The following is a 20723-nucleotide window of genomic DNA, read 5'->3' as shown; positions in this document are numbered from 1 at the left end:
CATTTCAACTGCTTATCCAGGACTGGGTCACAGACAAACAGTCTCAGCTGGGATGCCCATACTTCCCTCTTCCCAGAAACCTCATCCAGCTCTTCAAATAGCTGACTCTGCTAGATATGGAGGAGTAACAGCTGTACTCCAAGGTTCTCACTGGTGACTGAGCTCCTCACCCTATTTCTAAGGGTGCACCCAGCCACTCAACGGAGGAAACCCATTTAAACTGCTTGTATCTGGAAAATTGTCCTTTCGGTCATGACCCAATGCTCATGACCATATATAGAGTAGGAAAATCGATTGAGTGGTAAATCGAGCGCTTCATCTTTTGACTCAGCTGTTTCTTTACGACAACAAACCAATACAACTTGATGGCGAGTGTAGAGCTAGTCCAGTGTTCTGTGACCAGGATGAAAACTGCATTTTTCCTCCTGAATCCAAGGTTGTACTATCAGTCTAATCGTCCTCTCCAGTATCCTGTAGTACACTTTCCCCAGAAGGCTGAGGAGTGAGATCCCTCTATTGTTGGAGCGCACCCTGTGGTCCCACTTTTTGAAAGGAGGATCCACCACCCCGGTCTGCCAATCCATTGGTACTGTCCCCGACTGACGTGCAATGTTACAGAGACGTGTCAGCCAAGACAATCCCTGCACACTGGAGGTACTCAGGGCGGATCCCATCCACCTCTGGTGCCCTGCCGCCAAGGAGCTTGGAAACCACTTCAGCTTGGGTCATGGATGTGTCCATCTCTGAGACCTTAGCCTCTGCTTTCTCTGTGGAAGACATGGGAGCGGCCCAACAATATCCCCAGTTAAGGTCAGCAGCTCACGGCCTCCACTGTAAACGGTGTTGGTGGTGCAACGCTATCCCCTCCTGGTGCCGAATGGTTTGCCAGAATTTCTTCAAGGCTGACTAACAGTTCTCCTCCATGGCCTGCCCGAACTCGTCCCACACCCTAGTTTTTACCTTCATGACCACTAGGGCTTCATTGCACCTGGCCTGCCTGTATCTGTCACCTGCCTATGGGGTTACACTTCTTTTTTTCCTTTTGGCTTTTCACTTCAGGGGTCACCACAGCGAATCAATTGCCTCCATCTAACCCTGTCTTCTGCATCCTCTTCTCTCACAACGTACTACCTTCATGTCCTCTTTCAGTACAACCAGCTCTTTAACGAGGGTGTACACCAATCAAAATCACAAAAGCCGAATCACAAGGTCACAACTCACACGGTCACAAATCATAAGGTCACAGTTCGATGCTGCTCTCTAAGGCGTGCCGCCACAGTCAGACAGTCGCCCCGCTTGAATGGCATTGCAGAGCTTTTAAGCTGTCCATCCTAGGTGACGATGCAGGGCTTGGGCTAATCAAGGGGACGGCACACCAATCAGGAGATGGGATTGGCCAGGAGTCCCAGAGACACCACACCTGGCACTGACGACGGAGGGCGGAGCATCCCAGAGCAGGGCCAGCAGCTCAGAGGCAGGGTTGCAGAGGGATATACAATATACACAGATGAGCTACGGCCGTAACAGTTGGGTATTCTGCACTGCTGTTTGGCCAGTTTGCGCCAAACCTAGTAACATCACGGTCCTCAATAATGTTCTAATTATAGAGGTTTTGAAACTGCTCTTAGCCTAGCCCATTACCTGGGACTTGTTTGCCAAGAAAGACCCTACCACAAGCATAGCGTCCACAACAACATAGCTCTTGGGATCATTCGGACACTCAAAACTCCACCACGATAACGTGGCAGTTCAATTGGGAGACCATGTCACTGCGAAGGACAGATATACAGGCGTGTACTTGAATATTCTCTCAGGAGTGGGTACACTTGTGTTGGTTTAGCCATGTTTAGCCATGATTGAAACACAATTTCACACAATAACAAACAATAAACTACATTCAGGTTAAATCTACAGCAGGCTACATATTTCAGCCATCCTGTTCATGTCTTTCATAGATTTACATCCAAGGGCAATGTGTAACGCCAGCACAACAGGATTTTTAACATCAAATTTAGCAGGTTTTATTTTGAAATCTACACCGTTTTACTTCCGCTCTGGTGTTCTTCTTACCGCATATAATAGGACAAAGTGGTCCCTAGATCTTTGTTTATATCTTCTTCTTTCAAACGTCTGGAACAAATACAACGTGCAGCTGTATAGGAAATTTGCACACCGCCCCGAAACATACTTTACACCATAAACAGTACTTACATGCTGAAATGAAGAGTTCATAGAATACACTTTTGCAACATGATTTTCTTATTCCCTTTCTCGTGTGGATGGCGCTGTATTTGTTTCTTCCGCCCCCATGTGGTTAGATCGTTATATTGGCGAAACCACACTGTAGATAAACGTAAAATAGTTTTGTCGGAAGTAAGCGCATGTTTGTTCGTAAGTGTTACAGAAAAGTTATTTCGTAGTTTTCCGACCCTGATCATTAAGTTTGAAACATGACCGATGGTTACCACAAATGAAAGAAAGAAGGGGAAAAGGCACCGCTGGGATTCGAACCCAGGATCTCCTGTTTACTAGACAGGCGCTTTAACCAACTAAGCCACGGCGCCGGTATTGTAAATGCGCTACAAAGCAATTTATAAAGATGACCAGCCGAAAACGACTTGAAAACGTGGTCGTGATATGAATTGCATAGTGAATCGATTGGAAGCTTAAGAAATTAAGGGAACATACTCCAAAATCTTCACATTTGATAACTTCTTGACAGTGGTATCAAAGCCCCCCAACACGTTCATATTCATACCTAAAAATCAAACAAAAAGAAAAAATAGCATTCTGACCCCTTGTGCGGGTTTGTCCCCACGGGCTCCTGCTGTGTCCTGGGTCAGGTGAGGTCTACACCGATTCACCGATTGTACTGCTCTGTTGTCACTTTCAATTACAACAAAGCAGTGAAAATGATTCATCATCACTTGTTCTTCCTAAACAGACAAAGCGAAATCATTCAAGTTTAATGATTTATTCTGTGATAATCTTCTCCTTTTGGCTTTTCCCTTCAGGGGTCGCCACAGTGAATCAGTTGCCTCCATCTTAACCCTGTTTTCTACATCCTCTTCTCTCACACCAACTAACGTCATGTCCTCTTTCACTACATCCATAAACCTCCTCTTTGGTCTTCCTCTAGGCCTCCTGCCTGGCAGTTCAAAACTCAGCATCCTTCTACCAATATATTCACTTTCTCTCCTCTGGACATATCAAAACCACATCAGTCTGGCTTCACTGACTTTATCTCCAAAACCTCTAACATGTTCTGTCCCTCTGATGTACTCATTCCTGATCCTATCCTTCCTGGTCACTCCCAGAGAGAACCTCAGCATCTTCATCTCTGCTACCTCCAGCTCTGTCTCCTGTCTTTTCCTCAGTGACACTGTCTCTAGACCAAACAACATCGCTGGTCTCACTGTAGTTTTGTACACCTTTCTTTCATTTTAGCTGAAACTCTTCTATCACACATCACATCTGACACTTTTCTCCACCCTTTCCATCCTGCCTGGACATGCTTCTTCACCTCCATTCCACATTATCTATTGCTCTGGACTGTTGACCCTAAGTACTTGAAATCCTCCACCTTCTTGATCTCTTCTCCCTGTAACCTCACTCTTCCACTTGGGTCCCTCTCATTCACACACATGTACTCTATCTTACTGTGACTAACCTTCATTCCTGTCCTTTCCAGGACAGACCACCACCTCTCTAGCTTCTCCTCCAGCTGTTCCCTGCTCTCACTACAGATCACAATGTCATCTGCAAACATCATAGTCCATGGAGATTCCTGTCTAACCTCGTCTGTCAGCCTGTTCATCATTATAGCGAACAAGAAGGAGCTCAGAGCTGATCCCTGATGCAGTCCCACCTCCACCTTGAACTCCTCTATCACACCTACAGCACACCTCACCACTGTCTTACAGTCCTCATACATGTCCTGCACAGCTCTAACATACTTCTCTGCCACTCCAGACTTCCTCGTACAATACCACAGTTCCTCTCTGCGCACCCTGTCATAAGCTTTCTCCAGATCTACAAAAACACAATGCAGCTCCCTCTGGCAGTCACTGTACTTCTCCATCAACATCCTCAGGCAAATACTGCATCTGTAGTACTACTTTTTGGCATGAAACCATACTGCTCCTCACAAATGCTCACTTCTGCCCTTAGTCTAGCTTCAACTACGCTTTCCCATATCTTCATTGAATGGCTCATCAGCTTTATTCCTTTGTAGTGGCCACAACTCTGCACATGTCCTTTGTTCTTAAAAATGGGCACCAGCACACTTCTCCATTCCTGAGGCATCTTCTCACTATCTAAGATCCTGTTGAACAACCCAGTCATAAACTTTACTGCCAGCTCGCCTAGATACTTCCATACCACCACTGGTATATCATCAGGACCAAGTGCCTTTCCACTCTTCATCCTCTTCAATGCCCTCCTCACTTCATCCTGACTAATCTTTGCTATTTCCTGGTCCACAACCGCCACCTATTCTAGTCATTGTTCTCTCTCATTTTCCTCGTTCATCAACTCTTCAAAGTACTCTTTCCATCTTCTCATCACACTACTGGCACCTGTCTATGCACTTCCATCCCTATCCTTAATCACCCTAACCTGCTGCACGTCCTTTCCATGTCTTTCTCTGTCCTGCCAACCTGTATAGATCAGTCTCTCCTTCCTTACTGTCCAACCTAGCATACAAGTCATCATAAGCCCCTTGTTTGGCCTTTGCTACCTCTATTTTCACCTTACGCTGCATCTCCCTGCACTCCTGTCTACTCTCTTCGTCCTCTCAGTGTCCCACTTCTTAGCTAACCTCTTTCTCTGTATACACTCTTGTACCTCTTCATTCTACCACTAAGTCTCCTTATCTACTTTCCATCCAGATTACACACCAAGTACTCTCCTACCTGTGTCCCTGATCACATGAGCTGTAGTTGTCTAGTCATCTGGAAGTACCTCCTGACCACCCAGAGTCTGTCTTAACTCCTTCCTAAAAGTCATGCAACACTCTTCCTTTCTTCCACCATTTCGTCCTCTGCTCTGCCTTTGCCCTCTTCATCTTCCTCACCACCAGAGTCATCCTATACAACAAAATTCTATCCTGCTTGGCTACACTCTCCCCTACCACTACTTTGTGTTTACTGATCTCTTTCAGATTACACTGTCTACACAAGATGTAGTCTACCTGTGTGCTCCTACCTCCGCTCTTAAAGGTCACCCTATGTTCTTGCCCCTTCTGGAAGAAAGTATTCACTTTTGCCGTTTCCATCCTTTTTGCAAAGTCAACCACCATTTGTCCTTCTGCATTCCTCTCCTGGATACCAAGCCTGCCCATCACCTCCTCATGACCTCTGTTTACTGCACTAACATGTCCATTGAAGTCTGCAGCAATGGCAACTCTCTCACTTCTAGGTATGCTCTGCACCACTTCATCAAAGTCCAATGTGGTGGAGAGAGGTTATCTTAAGACAGGACAAAGTACATAAGTATAACAATTATTTTTTGATTCAAATCATTCATAGGTTGAGATAAGTCCAAGTGTCATCGATGATGCAGACAAACAATGCCAACAGATACTTATCGAACGAGATCTCTAGTAACGACATCCCGGGAGTCAAGCTGGCACTCAACTCAAGATCTGTTGAATTTTTATAGCCAAGCTCTGCCATGTGTGTGTACGTGTTGGGCAGTCACTGGATCCACCGGCAACTGACCATATGTCAAACCAACCCCATGTTGAACGGACATCAATACGTCATCTTTGCAAAACACATTATGCAAGTATGGTGATAAGTCTACTGCCAATACTCATCTGATTCCAGGAAAAGCTAACACGCTGCCCAACATCAAGGTCTCATAGTCTCCATGACTATGTCCACTTCTCTAACACATTTGCTGTGTTTTATCAGATTATTTTAAACATTCCACCACATCAACCAGAATTTCTCCTTCTCCTCCAGCTCACATCGGAGCATACCCACTAACAGCATTGAACATCACACCTTTGATTTCTAGCTTCAGACTCATCACTCTATCTGAACACCTCCAGAACATTTCCTAACAAACTCCTCCTTCAAGATAACTCCTACTCCATTTCTCTTCCTATCTACACCACAATAGAACAACTTGAACCCTGCTCCTAAACTTCTAACCTTGCTGCCTTTCCACCTGGTCTCCTGGACACACAGTATGTCTACCTTCCTCCTGTGCATCATGTCAACCAACTCTCTACCTTTGCCTGTCCTAGTTCCAACATTCAACTTAACTACTCTCATTCCTATACTCTTGGCATTCCTTTGCTCTCTCTTCTCACTAACACTCCTTCCTCCTCTCCTCCTTCGCCTAACAGTAGTACATTTCCACCGCTACCCAGTAGGTGAACAGCACCGATGGCGGTCGTTGTTAACCCGGGCCTCGACCGATCTGGTATGGAAGTCATAGATGCGATTTGCATGTTTGATTTGGCAAAAGTTTTACATCTGATGCCCATCCTGACACAACCCTCTGAGTTTATCTAGGCTTGGGACCGGCATGGTAAGACACCGACTTGAAATTTGCGTTCCGTTTTTTTTGTGCCATCAACAAAACTGAGGGTTCAAAAGACCAGGCAGATTTCTATTATCACATTTCATTGATTTTTAAGTTTACTTTCACATGTGATGTCTTTCATCAGTTTCTTCTACATTTTGCTTTATGTCACAGCCTTGCTTCAGAGAGTTGACCTCAACTACGAAAACAATTACAGCAGAAACACTCAAAAGTTTAATTCAAAATTTCAGTTATTCGTAAGGAAATAAAAACAGGACACAAAATTCATGATATTTGAAGAATTTATTTATTAACTTCATAGACATTTTCTTAGGAAGTGTTTGCATTATTTGATGCTTGGTAAGTGCGGGAACCAAAGCGTTTTACATGCATATGGTCTCAGCACAGATACAGGCTTAACATTTTATTCATTTAAATGTTTTCTTGTCACAGCTTTGAATACAGCAGCTGATGAAGCTTATCAATCAATTTGATGACATACACAGTAACCAATCTTTAGAATTCAAAAAAAGAAACAAAGGAGTAAAAACCTACACAAAAACAAGGTGGTAAAAACCAGAAACAAATCCTACAAATGGTGCAGTGGATGAATCCATTAAACATGGGTCCAAAGATACGCACATCACATTGTCAAGCGTTATTCTGTGAATGCTCACCATTTTAAATTATTGTAAATACTAAGAAAACAAAATGCAAGTCACACACTCAGCAAATTTTCGCATTAGTGGAGGGGAATGGATTTAATCAGGGGTGACAGACGAAGAAGGGTGAAGGACTAACCTTCACAACATCAGTCCTATATGGCATGGAATTCACTGGACCAGCCATTCTTGTTTTGATACATCTTAAATACTAGATGACTATTTGCTGTTTAAAGTGTCTAAATTGGTTTTGGGTGCAGTGCAAAAATGGTTGGCTGCCCCACTGCCAGTTCCTCAGAGAATAATCAACATAATCTTTGCAGTCAAACCAATAATCAAGGTGCCAATAATTCAATGTGTCTCTGATCTGAATCTGAGGAATTACCAAGTCACTGCAATCTGACCTACATCCTTCCACAACTCCTATATCTTCTCCCCCAAAAAGTGAGTTGTGTGTGTGTGTGTGTGTGTGTGTATGTGTGTGTGTGTGTGTGTGTGTGTGTGGTTGTGGTTGTGGTGGGGGTATGTGACTACTGGTGGGCACACTGGACCCCTGGCCCATGGTGGCCACCCTCTTCGTCTGAGCTGTCGTTGTAGGCCTCTCTGCGGCTGCCAGACGTTGAGCTCTGGTTGACATCATAATCCTGCAGGTCAACTTCCTCCGTCTCTCCAGTGATGATGGGCGGTTCTGATCGTGAAGGCAGCATGTCCTCCAGCTCCTACAGGTGGAAAATATACATTTTCAGCTACCTCACACCTTCTCACCCTTCTCTGCAGAAACTGAAAAGTCTAGAGGCTAAATGCGTCTTTATGATTTTATTGCTGTTGCTAGGACATCCTGGAATTTATCGCTCTTAAGTCAATAACATGACTCCACGCCATGACAAATACACATCACTGCAAAACTAGAGCACATAGCTTAGCTGTTTGGTTTTTATCTTCACCCTGTTGTACGTAATACAACATGATGATGGACAGGTAGGAACATAATGAATAATGTCCTACCACAAGTTTCTCAGGGCTGATCCAGTTACTTTGTGGGAACTGCACGTCAAATTTGACGTACAAATCTCCCTTGTCAAAAGGGTTTCGATAATGTGGCATCCCCTCTCCTCGCACCACCCTGACCGAACCTGAATCAAAAGTAGCATGTTAAAAAAATTTTTTATCAGCATTAATGTGAAAGAAACATGTTTAGCAAGTCTTGAAGAAGTCAAACCCAGGAGGCAAAGAGCCCCACTAGCCCCCTCCTCACTGTTCTCAGCTCCCGACAGGAACCCAGTGTGCGGTCATGTTACTGCCATGAAATATTTAAACTAATCACATATTAAAAGTGGATTTTGAGGTGAAGCCAAAACTCCATCATAATGGAATGAACTTTATTCTATATATCATGCGTGAAGTGCATCTGATTGCAGGAAGGTCTAACATGTCATAGTTAAACCAACAGATTAATTTTGTGAGTGTTAACCTGGTTCAATGACTTTGCCAGGAGGATATTTAACGACGATCTGCCGTTCGTCCAAGTGTTTGAGCATGAACTGGAAGCCGCACAGCGCCTCTACCAGCCCGATCTTGTGGTTCACAAACAGGTCATGGCCATCTCGTTTGAACGTCTGGAAAATTAGAGAAAGAAAGGGTCAAACACATTGTTTGATGAACTCTGGGGTTAATGCCAAGTTTATGGGTGATTTGTCTTTCATGAATGCATAGAACACATATTTCACAGTTAACTGGTTATCAAGAAAAGGAATTCAATGTTCACACATTCAAAGAACTGACAGAACAAGAGCTTCTGCTGCTGGAAACGAACTCCAACAACTTTAACAACAAGATTGTAAAATAAGATGCTTATTTTTTTAATTATTTTTAAGCCTATTCAAAATAAGTTGGAATGCTATATAAAAATAACAGTACAATTATGAACTTACCCATTTAATGGATATACCATGAAAACAGCTTACAGAATATTTAATGTTTAATTTCATTCATGCATCCATTTCCTTGTCAACGAAACAATCACAATCGACTCATATGCAGCTGCTGATCTGCCCTGCAGGTCTACTAGAGCCTGTCACAGATGGCTATGGGCAAAAGATTGTGGGGGAGTAACACCCCAGATTACATGCCAGCTCATAGTGAGGCCACATGAAAGACAAAACACACACACACGCTCACATCTTTGACACTTCGGTGTGATCAATTCACCTAAGTTGCATGTTTCTTGAGATGGGAGGAAGACACAGAACCCGGAGGGAACCCACACAGACACAGGGAGAACATACACACTCAGCACAGGAAAAGGAATCAAACCCAGAACCTCCTTGCTGAGAGACAACAATGCTACACACTGCCCACTGGTCTGCCCTGCCCTATTCATCACTTTCATTTCACTTTTTTGTACATTCATGACTTTTTATTCTCATGTGACCAGTGGGATCATAGATTATAGGATCAGTGCTGAGTTACTTTTGTTCGCAGGTAACTGCAAGAAAAATCAATGTTCTCATTAGAATGTGTTTTGGGTCTTTGACGCACATTTTTGAGTTCATGCTGCCTCACGCCCCTTCAGAAGAAGTACTGAAGGGATGCACAATCATCTGGGACGCAAGCTTTAAAATACTTACAATAAAAAAAAAAATATTAATGCTACCTTTTTCTGAGATATTGGTAAAAAATGCACTTCAATTCAAACAAAAATATTCCCAATTTCTCCACTTAAATTTGGAACTCAGAAATCGCCATTGTTTTGAAAGGGCCAATAAGTGCTTTCTTGAATTAAAGACAATCAAAAATTATTGAAGAAAAAGAGAGATAATACGGTGGATAGTACAGATAAAGACGCAGAAGAAGCCAAGCAAAAACCAGCAAATATCCGAGTATTTGTATCGCAATGGACACGATTGTTTCCATGGGTGAGGCACGGCTAAATGTCAGGAAGACAAAATAATAATGAGGATGCATCCTACAAAAAATTTGTGTGAGGAAGGCTCTTTCATCTTGGTGCAATGTCCACAGGAGAATATATGAATTAAAAACAAACAACTGAGTGAAAAGCAAAAGTGGAAAAAAAACAACTATTGCATCTTTATTTCTAAAACTTTTTTTTTTAGAATGACCACCAAGCCGTAACATTTTGATAAAAATACTGCATGTAATTCTACTTTTTTTTCTTTTTACTCAAACAGTTACGTCGTAAATTAATAAAATCATTAAAATTACCAGCTTTAGTTTTTATATTATACCATTGGCAAAACACAATCATTGCATACAGCTTCTACCATATATTCTGTTATTACTTTTGGGATGCAAAAACGTCATGTTGGGATGCAAATTTTTTAAAGCGCATTCCCAGGGATGCACTATTTTTTGAGATAAAATGAACTCTGTAAAATATTCAAAAAGTTGTGATGATTTGTGTGAAGGTTAGCCCTGGGGGAGGGGGCAGAAAAACAGAAAATATGTTTATAGCCTAACATTTTTTGTAACACATCTGCCATCTTTTGAAATTTTAGCTATTTGATACAAATGTTAGCCATACTGCTTCGTCATTTGAATTTTGTCTGTGCTTGCTGCCAAAGGCACTGTTAAGCAAGAATATCCAGGGACACTGGCTTAAAAATGCTGGACACGCCCAACTGAGGATTTTCACGGCAAGCCTTATGATCCGTGGTGCACTGACGTTGCACTCAGAGTGTACCCTGCCTCACGCCCAAAGTCCACTGGGATAGGCTTAAGCAACGCCGAGAGAGCAGAAAAAGTACTGAAGATGGATGAATGAATAAGCTTCATGATGCAAATTAATGATGCAATTTAGTTTATTGCCCAAAATTTTGGGCAGAGCAAGGCATGATGGTGTTCAGATGGTCATTTCACTGACATCCTGCGTTTCTGGAGGACTGAGTCATATCGTCGGCCCAAGTAATTTACAAGAGAAAGTCTGGTCAACCAACTGCAAATAGACAGCTATACATTTTTTTTAACCTTAAATTACACCTGAAATCAAGAGGCTGGGGTCATCATAGGTGTGTTAAAATGTATCACGGCAAGTTCCCAGTATGGTATTTGACCCCAGGTCCTAAATTTGTACAATTAACCACCGGCAGCACAGTACTGACAGAACAATCTGGTTCTCAGCACTGGATGAAGAGGTCTGAAGCACCACCAGCTGGACCTGACTGTCATGACAGCCTGCAGTGATACTGAATCACAATCGGTTTTATGAACTGTAGGAGGAAAACTTAATTTATAATCTAATGGCAATGCACATTCACAAAGAAGATAACAAGTAAACAATGACAAGTGTGTCATATTTAACAAACAATGCCAAACAAAACAAAAACCCAATTATAATTTTCATGTTGCTATGCAGGCACCTGTTGGCCAGTGCGCTGCATCATCATTTCCATAAAGCATGAAGATAAAAAAGGCATTGACTCCTCCAGAAAGGAACCTGGTCAAATCACAGCCAAAATATCGTGGAAAAAGCTGCATGTATGTTGGGAACATTTCTATGGCAGGTCATTTATGTATCAAGGTTTTTGAACGGTATTGCTATCATAGCTGCTTCAAGTAGATCAGAGCAAAATGCATCAAAGATAAAGCTTCAGCTCTGGAGCTGTAGACAGCAACAAGCAGAATCTGTGGTGTGAGCTGAGTTCACTGTTCAAGCAGGAATCTTACTATAAATCTGGGTTTGTACAGGGTTTGATGCTTTACTACCTCCCCAGTGGACAAACTGAGAGCAGAAATACAGTATTCCCTCGCTTATTCACGCTTCAAGATGCATGACTTCACTACATCGTAAATTTTTACCAGGTAGTCATGTTATATCATAAGCGTTTGCTATTGGCTGGCAGCATCCACTTGTCATAGGGGTGGGGGGGGATACCCCCGCGCATGGGGGATCGAGGGCCCCCCCAGGAAAATTTTTAGAAAATGGGGTTGCTTTCCTGCATTCTGGTGCATTCTGAGGGCAAAATCTTCTGTTCAGTTTACCTACAAAAATACAATAAAGTCAATAGTTCAAGCTGAACTATCTGTATTTCTATCCTATTTTATGCAGGTATAAATGTGAGATTCAACAACTGAAATCTTGCATTCACTATGTGAAGATACAGTCATACAAAATATTACTCAATGTTTAATTGTAAGTTTTACTTGGACTAGAATACATTGTAACTTTGACTTAGACAACACCATTGGTATGCCTTTTGGGAACATCTAGCAGAACCCCTCTGTCAGTGAGGTCTTCAATTCCCACCTCTGGGAGAGCTCCTCTCAGATTATCCAGGAGGCTGGGGACATTGAGTCAGAGTGAACCATGTTTTCCACCTCCTTTGTCAAAGCGGCTACTCGGAGCTGTGGTCGCAGGGTCTCTGGTGCCTGTCCACCACCCCCTGACCCGGTGGTGGACACCGGAAGTAAGGAATGCCGTCAAGTTGAAGAAGGAGTCCTATCAAATCTTGTTGAATTGTGGGACTCCTGAGGCAGCTGACAGGTACAGATAGGCCAGGGGTACTGCAGCCTGAGTAGCAAGGGTGCAAAAAACTCGGGTCTGGGAGGAGTTCGGGGAAGCCATGGAGGAGGACTATCGGCCAGCCTTGAAGAAATTCTGGCAAACTATTCGGCGCCTCAGGGGGGGACAGCGGTGCACAGGCTTGCTGACCTCGATCAAGTCGGGCGGTGAAAAGAATCTTCCGAGAATCTCCTCAATCCCGCTACCATGTCTTACACAGAGGAAGCAGAGCCTGAGCTCTCCGAGGTGGACTCGTTCATCACCCAAGCTGAAGTCACCAAAGTGCTTGCCAAACTACTTGGTGGCAAAACGCCGGAGGTGGATGAGATTCGCCCTGAGTACCTCAAGTCTCTGCATGTGCAGGGACTGTCATGTTGACAGGTCTCTGTAACATTGCATGGCAGTCGGGGATAGTACCTCTGGATTGGCAAACCGGAGCGGCGGTCCCTCTTTTCAAAAAGGGGGATCGGAGGATCTGTTCCAATGATGGGGGGATCACATTTCTCAGTCTCCTGGGGAAAGTCTATTCCAGGGTACTGGAGAGGAGGATTAGACTGATGGTCGATCCGCAGATTCAGGAGGAACAATGCAGTTTTTGTCCCGGTCGCAGGACACTCGACCAGCTCTACACTCCATTGATTGCTTGAGGGCTCATGGGAGTTTGCCCAACCAGTCTACATGTGTTTTGTGGATCCGGAGATGGCAGTCAATTGTGTCCCTCGTGGTATCTTGTGGAGAGTGCTTTGAGAGTGTGGGGTTTGGGGCCGTTTGCTGAGGGCTGTTCAGTCCCTGTATGACTGAAGCCAGAGCATGGTTCACATTGCCAGCAGTCAGTTCCAGACCTGTTCCAGGTGCATGTTTGACTTCGGCAGGGCTGCCCTCAATCACCGGTTCTGTTCATAATCTTAATGGACAGAATTTCTAGGCAAAGCCAGGATCTGGAGGGTGTCCGGTTTGGGGAGCAAAGAATTTCATCTCTGCTCTTTGCAGACGATGTCCTGCTGGCCTCATCAAACCTGGACCTTCAGCTTGCACTGGGACAGTTTGCAGCTGAGTGTGATGCGAGTGGGATGAGGATCAGCACCTCTAAATCTGAGGCCATGGTTCTCGACTGGAAAAGGGTGGTGTGCCCTCTTCAGGTCGGTGGAGAGTCTCTGCTCCAAGTGGAGGAGTTTAAGTATCTTGGGTCTTGTTCACGAGTGAAGGAAGGATGGAACGTGAGATTGACAGACTGATAGTTGCAGCTTCCGCAGTGATGCGGTCACTGTATAGGTCTGTCGTGGTGAAGAGCTGAGTCGTAAGGCAAAGCTCTTCATTTACCAGTCAATCTAGGTTCCTAAGTGGCGGAAATGAGTTTTCTCCGTAGAGTGGCTGGGCGCAACCATAGAGATAGAGTGAGGAACTCAGTCACCAGGGAGGAGCTCGGAGTAGAGCCACTCCTCCTCCACCTCGAGCAGAGTCAGCTGCGGTGGTTCGGGCATCTGTTCCAGACATGTCCCATCGAGACCTTGGGGAAGACCTAGGACACGCTGGAGGGACTATGTCTTTTGGCTGGCCTGGAAACGCCTCGGGATACCCCCAGTGGAGCTGGAAGAGGTGTCTGGGGAGAGGGAGGTAGGGGCATACCTTCTGAGACTGTTGCCCCCGCGACCCGGTCCCAGATAAGCGGTTGAAGATGGATGGATGGAATAAATCAGTTTGTTGCTATATCGCAGAATTTCTGTTTTTGTGGGTGGTTCTGGCACGCATTGACCGCAAGTAAGAAGGGGTTACTGTAATCATCTCTGCACCCACAGCCTGCTGGACCGAATGCGTTCAGGACATGTGATTCTCAAGAGGAAGAAAACTTAATTCAACCTTTACTGGGCAGGATTAATAAGGAGTTGACACATAAAACTGATAAAAGCAGAACAATGTCCTAAATAATGTTAACAACTACTCCCTCAATGACACAGATGCAGTATGGTGAAATGAAAGGCCAATGAATACGGAGCACGTTCCACCTACCTCATGATCTTTCTCCTGAAGGACAAGGACTATATCCCCAGGCTCAACGCCAGGCGACTGATCTGCCTCCCCACCAAAGGTGATTTTCTGCCCATGCTTCATGCCTTTGTCCACATGTACCTCTAGAATCTTCACCTCCTTCACAACTTTCTTGCCCTCACATTTTTTACAGCGGTCTTTCTCACTGATAACTTCACCTGGAGTGGGTTGTAGAAAACACGATGAGCATCTGTGGGGGCCAGGCTGTGATAATACCCATCAGACAGCATGATTTTCACTGAGCCTCTTACCTTCTCCGTTACAATCGGTACACACAGACTGCATCTGTTGGACCATCCCTGGGGCTAGCTGTCTGATCATGATGCGCATGCCACGCCCCCGACATGTTGCACATTTCTGTACAGCGCCCGACTTGCCCCCCTGCCTGCACACAGGTAGAATTACACACACACACAGTTGGTAATGTCACATGAGAAAGAAAACTTCAGCAGTCTAATCCTACCAATGTCAGTGTCGGTGATGTAACTTACCCATTACAAGAGCTACACAGTACATTCTTGCTAAGTTGTAATTTTGTTGTTTTCCCATTGTAGAGGTCCTCCAGAGACACTCTGTTGAAAAAATCCAATGCTTAGACATCAATAAGACAGAAGATATGACCAACAAAATCGTGGCAAAACATTTATTGCTTACTTGAGTGGATGGACCATATCCTCGCCTCTCCTTCGACCCCCATTCCTAGAACGACTCCCCTGGCCTCCCATGAATCCAAAGAGTCCACCCCCAAAAATGTGGGAGAAGATGTCATCCATTCCTGGACCTCCTCCACCTCCTTCTCGCAAACCTTGTTCTCCATAACGATCATAAAGTTCTTTTTTTTCAGGGTTGGTCAGCACCTCATATGCAAAACTGATTTCTTTAAACTTTTGAGAGGACAGAAAAGGACAATAAAAAGCAACATGTCATTTCAAATGTCACAGATAGCCGATGAAGCAAAGGGCTTGTAAAATACATAAAAAACAATCACGATACAGATGTGTTAATTTTGCATACGGGCAACCACAGACTATTGGAGATATTGCCTAAACGTTTTTATGACCAGGTTATCACACGATTATGGCACACGCACAAAGTAAACAATATAAAAAGTGATAGACAGGTCCTTTTACTGAGAAGATCTGTGAAACTGAAATAAAAAGAGCATGAAAAAAGAAATTTTATATGTGTAGCATCATCCCTTTGGTCAGAAAAGCTTAAAATCTGTGCCACAGCAGTTTCTGCATTCAATGGTCACGCGGGCGTCATACATCATTGGCGACCAACTTAGCTTGGCCGCCATAGAAGACAATATAATCCACGACGCGATTAACTCTATAAATATAATGGTTACCTGCGAGGTGAACGGTTGTGTCAAAAGAACATCAAGAAAACACAAAGGACCTAGCCTTCTTTAGAATATCTTCTGGGAAGCTAGGAAGGAGCACAGATGAACGCGGTCAATATGAACAAGGATCCGAGGATCTGCCGTGAGCACTTTACCTCGGATGATTTCCAAAGAGATTTGAAGGTAAGATAATTTTCAGACAACCCATAATATTTATTCTGAATTCCCAAGGCTTAGTGGATAATTAATTCATGTCTGGAGCTATGGAGGTATTGTATAGATGTTTTATGACCAGATTGTCGCGTGATTATGGCACTCACGAAAAGTAAACAAAAGTGATAGACCGGTCATTTTACTGAGAAGATCTGTGACACTGAAATAAAACACACAAAAACAGAATGTCGGGCTCTGATCCTCATACATTCATAAATACAAGACATATTAATATAAAATAAAGTTGTTATTAACTCAACACAGTTCAACAGTAATGAATGGTGGTTAGTGCAATGCTAACATAATATTGAAAATCCCATAGACGGGCTAGTGCGATAGCATTGGTATACACGATTAACCTTTACATACACACAGTAAACCAAAACGGGATGCTATAACTAGTAAGTCACTCAAACAATAATTGCATTCACTCAGACTTCTGAGCCTTCTAGGTACAGCAGGAAGAAAAAGAACAATGAGTGGAAACAACTAACTAGCTGAACAACTACAGCTAAGAACTACAGAAGGTTGCTGCGACAAAAAGTACAGAAGCTCAAACAATCCACTGAAACTCTTAGAACAGGGGTGTCAAACTCATTTTCATCAGCATAATGGCTGCCCACAAAGGGCCAGATGAAGCATATATACACTGCCCGGCCCAAAAAAAACGTCACACACTAATATTTCGTGGGACTGCCTGTAGCTTTGATTGCGGTGCGCATTTGCCGCGGCATTGTTTCGACAACCTCGTACAACTAGACAGCATTTATTTCTGTCCAGAATTGCATTAATTTTTAGCCAAGTTCTTGTATTGACAATAGGAGTCAAATCACTCTGCAAGGTCTTCTCCAGCACATCCCATAGACTTTGAATGGGGTTAAGCTCAGGACTGTAGGGGCCAATTGATGTGTCAAAATGATTCCTCACGCTTCGTGGACCACTCTTTCACAATTAGAGTCCGATACATTTTGGCATTGTTGTCCTGGAATATGATCGTGCCATCTGGGAGAAAAAATCCATTTATGGGATTGCCTAGTCATTCAGTACATTCAGATACTCAGCTGACTTAATTTTTTTGCTGAATTATATTGCTGAGCCTAGACTTGACCAACCGAAGCAACAACTGATCACAACACTGCAATTTGCTTATTGAAACCCAAACGGTGACTTTTTTTTGGCCCGGCAGTGTATAACTATACTGTATGTAACTCAAGGTAACGTAACAAATGTAACTACTCCTTAACGTTAAAGACCTCTAAATTAATCGCTTCTTTAAGTTAAAAACCTTACAGATGCACAAAAAAATATGTTTGCTTGTTACTGTGTTCTAACATATATCCTTCTAATTTGTCAGGTTATGAAACCCACATACCTCCATCTATCAAGGATGAAACTATCCAATTGAATAAAGAAATGGAATGTGGAATCAACTAAAAATAAAAAATAAAGGTTAACTCAGTTCTCAACAAAGTTTTTAGGTTAGTTTTTTGATGAGGAGATGCACCCTGTCCTTGTTATCACTTGTCCAGTTAACAACAAAGCACCAGTTAACACAAACTCAGAACTTCTCATTTCCTTAATTTATTTTTAGATTTTTAATGTTAAGATATTGTTGAAATACACTGTTAGATAGATAGATAGATAGATACTGCTGATGAAAATTGAAACCTAGGACAATGTGGCAGGATGCCAAAGACAACAATCAAAACCATCACCACAAAAATAAATCAGAATCTCTGTGACACAAGCATGAAATCGCAGATTTAATTTGCTTCAAATGTTATTCACTAAACAAATTCCGCCTCAAGATTTCACACCCTGAAACCATTGTCATTTCATATTAACAACATTGTGACCCATTGGTGAGAAAATGTCAATAATCATGTGAGGAATGATGGAAGAGATGCCCTTAGTGCTTGTCATTTACACTAATTCTCCGCAAAAGTAGTATCATGAGCCAGACACATTATGAGGAGTTTTCCAGGGTCAGTCTTATTTAATAGAAAATCTTTACAAATGCAAATCTCAGGTTATTGAAATGAACAGAATTGTGAAATATATTTAAGTGCATGTGCTGTGCAACATCTTAAGAGTGAAGTGTGGAGATTAAATTTAGCATTTATCCATGTACATTTCTAAATTTAAACAGCAAATATTCCTGAACAGCAATAGGAACCACAGTATCTGATCGAGAAACAGACGGAGCTAAAACTTCACTCAAAACCTTTGATGTGATTTTAAAAAGGACAAATCTAGAATATCTTGAAGAATCACTTCAGTGCTGAGTGTAGAATATTTCATGAAATTTAAACATCCTTTTTTATGTCATGCTCTGAAAAGGAAACACAACGGCCAAATGGATTGATGGAATTCATTCTTATTTTTCTCCTGGATTTCTTCTGGCAGAGAATAATTAATGGTACAAGACACAACCAGTGATTGTGTAAAAGTAACACTGTTTACCGATTACCAATTCACAAAACATAAATAAAATATTAACTGTTCAACAGAAGGAGGCCCTTGACTACTACATGTTTTGTGAATTCTCAAAAATAAACATCCGCTGCTGATCATATTTATGAATCATTTTCAATAGTCATCAAAAAACTATCAGACAATTAAAGTCTTACCTTGTCACCTGCATTGGGATTCTTGTCAGGGTGATATTCTTTTGCTAGTTTTCTATATGCCTATGGAAAAAAAAAAAGAGGCAACCGATTAGCTCATTTCGTTCGTACACATGTTGTTTGCCGTAATCTAACACAGTAAGACGCACACGACTCTTATCTCCTCTTATCGCTGCTACACGTGCTTCAGCCTCCCTGACTAACATCAGACACAACTCCGCCTGTATAGGAAGTACACTTTAAAAATAACGAGGCGATTTCATAATTAACGTTGAGGCGTAGCTATATATTACGTGACAAAAAGACATCAATTACTATTACACAAATAATGATCTTTGTATCAAAGCAATGCTGTTTAAAATGTCTGAATGTTTACTTCGTATAGGGAAATGTGGGTAATGCTCTGATACACTGTACCCGGCTAACACTAACAAAATACGTCAGCTGTGAAAAATTACACTATCCGTCAGATAAAATGAACTATGAGTCAGGAAATACAATAAGAATATATTAACACTGGACACCAAATCACTGACATTCCCATTAGGTGCATAATAGAAGATGCTAACAATGTGGTCATGCTATAAGTGTATTGAAAACTGGCACGATCAAAAACATCCAGGCCCTTCAGCAATGATGAAAGAAAACCGTTCATCTTGACGAAGGTTGATATTGTTTTCCGGCCGAATCGAAACAACAGGTCAGCTAATCAAAACGTTAGCCAGTTTTTATTATTTGAGGTTTTTCGAACCCAATAATAAAGAAATGCTTGTCAATCAAGCAGGAAGCTGGTCATTGTTAAGCGTGTCAGCCTTCAAAATACACAAAAGTTATCCAGTTCTCTACAGGTGAACACCTAAGCTAAAGCTAACGTGAGGTCAATCACTTGTTGAGTAACGTCACAAGACAGAAATAGTTTTCCATCATACAACTCAACCATCCTATCCGAGACTGACTGTTGGCAAAAGTTAAAAGCCAATAATCCCCGAAAACCACAATCACTTGTAGTAACATCCGTGTCGTCAGATGAATATCCAGGCCAGCTGTTAGCCTGCTAACATGCTAGCCAATATACCATTAGCACGTTACACATAGCAACAACGCATTTCCCCATTGTAGCATTTTCACTATTTGAAACTCCAAACAGAAGCGGTGTCTGATTCACTGTTTGTTTAGCCTTTTATGCGTCACTACCTTCTTCAGCTCGTTTTCAGAAGCGGACGGAGACACTCCGAGAATGTCGTATAGTTTGGTATCGACAACATTGGCCATGGTGTTGCCGAGGATAACGTTACAGGAGGGAGGTAGGCGGACAAAGAGAAAGAGTCGGTCGAAACGTTTTGCTCGCCTCTTGCCTCTATTTCCTGAGAGTAAACGCGTTGTGCGCACGCTGCTGCCGCGTGGTGGCCAAATGCAGGATAGCTGCCGTTGTGATCTACAACAAACATGCTGTATCCCCACCTATATATTCACATAAACTCACGCTGTCACCAAGTCCACCCACTACCTGTCAATCAAGCGCCCAACCAATCACGGCGCATCTGCCAGAAGGAATCACGTGAACAATATGGCATAAGGCATCTGCTATGTTAGGAGAAGAAATAACTATACATGGACTTCCCAGTTAACACAATTTTAGAGTGTCATAACTGTTCCAACAATTTTCATGTTTTGGAGCAGAGAGTCCAAACAGCAGGAACGACACAGAAAACGGCAACGAATTCTGAGTGAAACTAGCTGGCTACCACAAACAGTCTGTCCAGCTATGGTTTCCGTTT

General features: G+C 42.8%; 1 protein-coding gene and 1 non-coding gene across 2 annotated transcripts; both read right to left on the bottom strand.

The window, feature by feature from the left end:
* Nucleotides 1-2490: 2490 nt before the first annotated feature.
* On the bottom strand, nt 2491-2564 carry trnat-agu (transfer RNA threonine (anticodon AGU)). The gene has a single exon. It is a non-coding gene; the product is annotated as a tRNA-Thr (tRNA).
* Nucleotides 2565-6818: 4254 nt separating this feature from the next.
* On the bottom strand, nt 6819-20276 carry dnaja2a (DnaJ heat shock protein family (Hsp40) member A2a). Its single transcript, XM_068315867.1, has 9 exons — nt 20140-20276; nt 18949-19008; nt 15415-15644; nt 15252-15332; nt 15012-15145; nt 14722-14918; nt 8668-8812; nt 8202-8329; nt 6819-7915 (listed from the first exon to the last, which is right to left on the bottom strand). The coding sequence occupies exons 1-9, from the start codon at nt 20215-20217 to the stop codon at nt 7727-7729; spliced, it is 1242 nt and encodes a 413-aa protein (XP_068171968.1). The 5' UTR covers nt 20218-20276; the 3' UTR covers nt 6819-7726.
* Between the last annotated feature and the right edge of the window lie 447 nt (nt 20277-20723).

This window comes from Antennarius striatus, chromosome 1 (assembly GCF_040054535.1).
Source record: "Antennarius striatus isolate MH-2024 chromosome 1, ASM4005453v1, whole genome shotgun sequence".
Taxonomy (NCBI): Eukaryota; Metazoa; Chordata; class Actinopteri; order Lophiiformes; family Antennariidae; genus Antennarius; species Antennarius striatus.
The sequence above is the reverse complement of the archived record's forward strand: the minus strand, read 5'-3'. Positions and strand labels throughout refer to the sequence as shown.

Excerpts from the sequence above, each read along its gene's own strand:
- dnaja2a (XM_068315867.1), bottom strand. The coding sequence starts at position 20,217 with ATGGCCAATGTTGTCGATACCAAACTATACGACATTCTCGGAGTGTCT. Across the intron at positions 19,009-20,139 it reads CTGAAAACGAGCTGAAGAAG|GCATATAGAAAACTAGCAAA; the intron begins GTAGTGACGCAT and ends TTTTTTCCATAG. Across the intron at positions 7,916-8,201 it reads TCAGCCCTGAGAAACTTGTG|GAGCTGGAGGACATGCTGCC; the intron begins GTAGGACATTAT and ends TTCCACCTGTAG.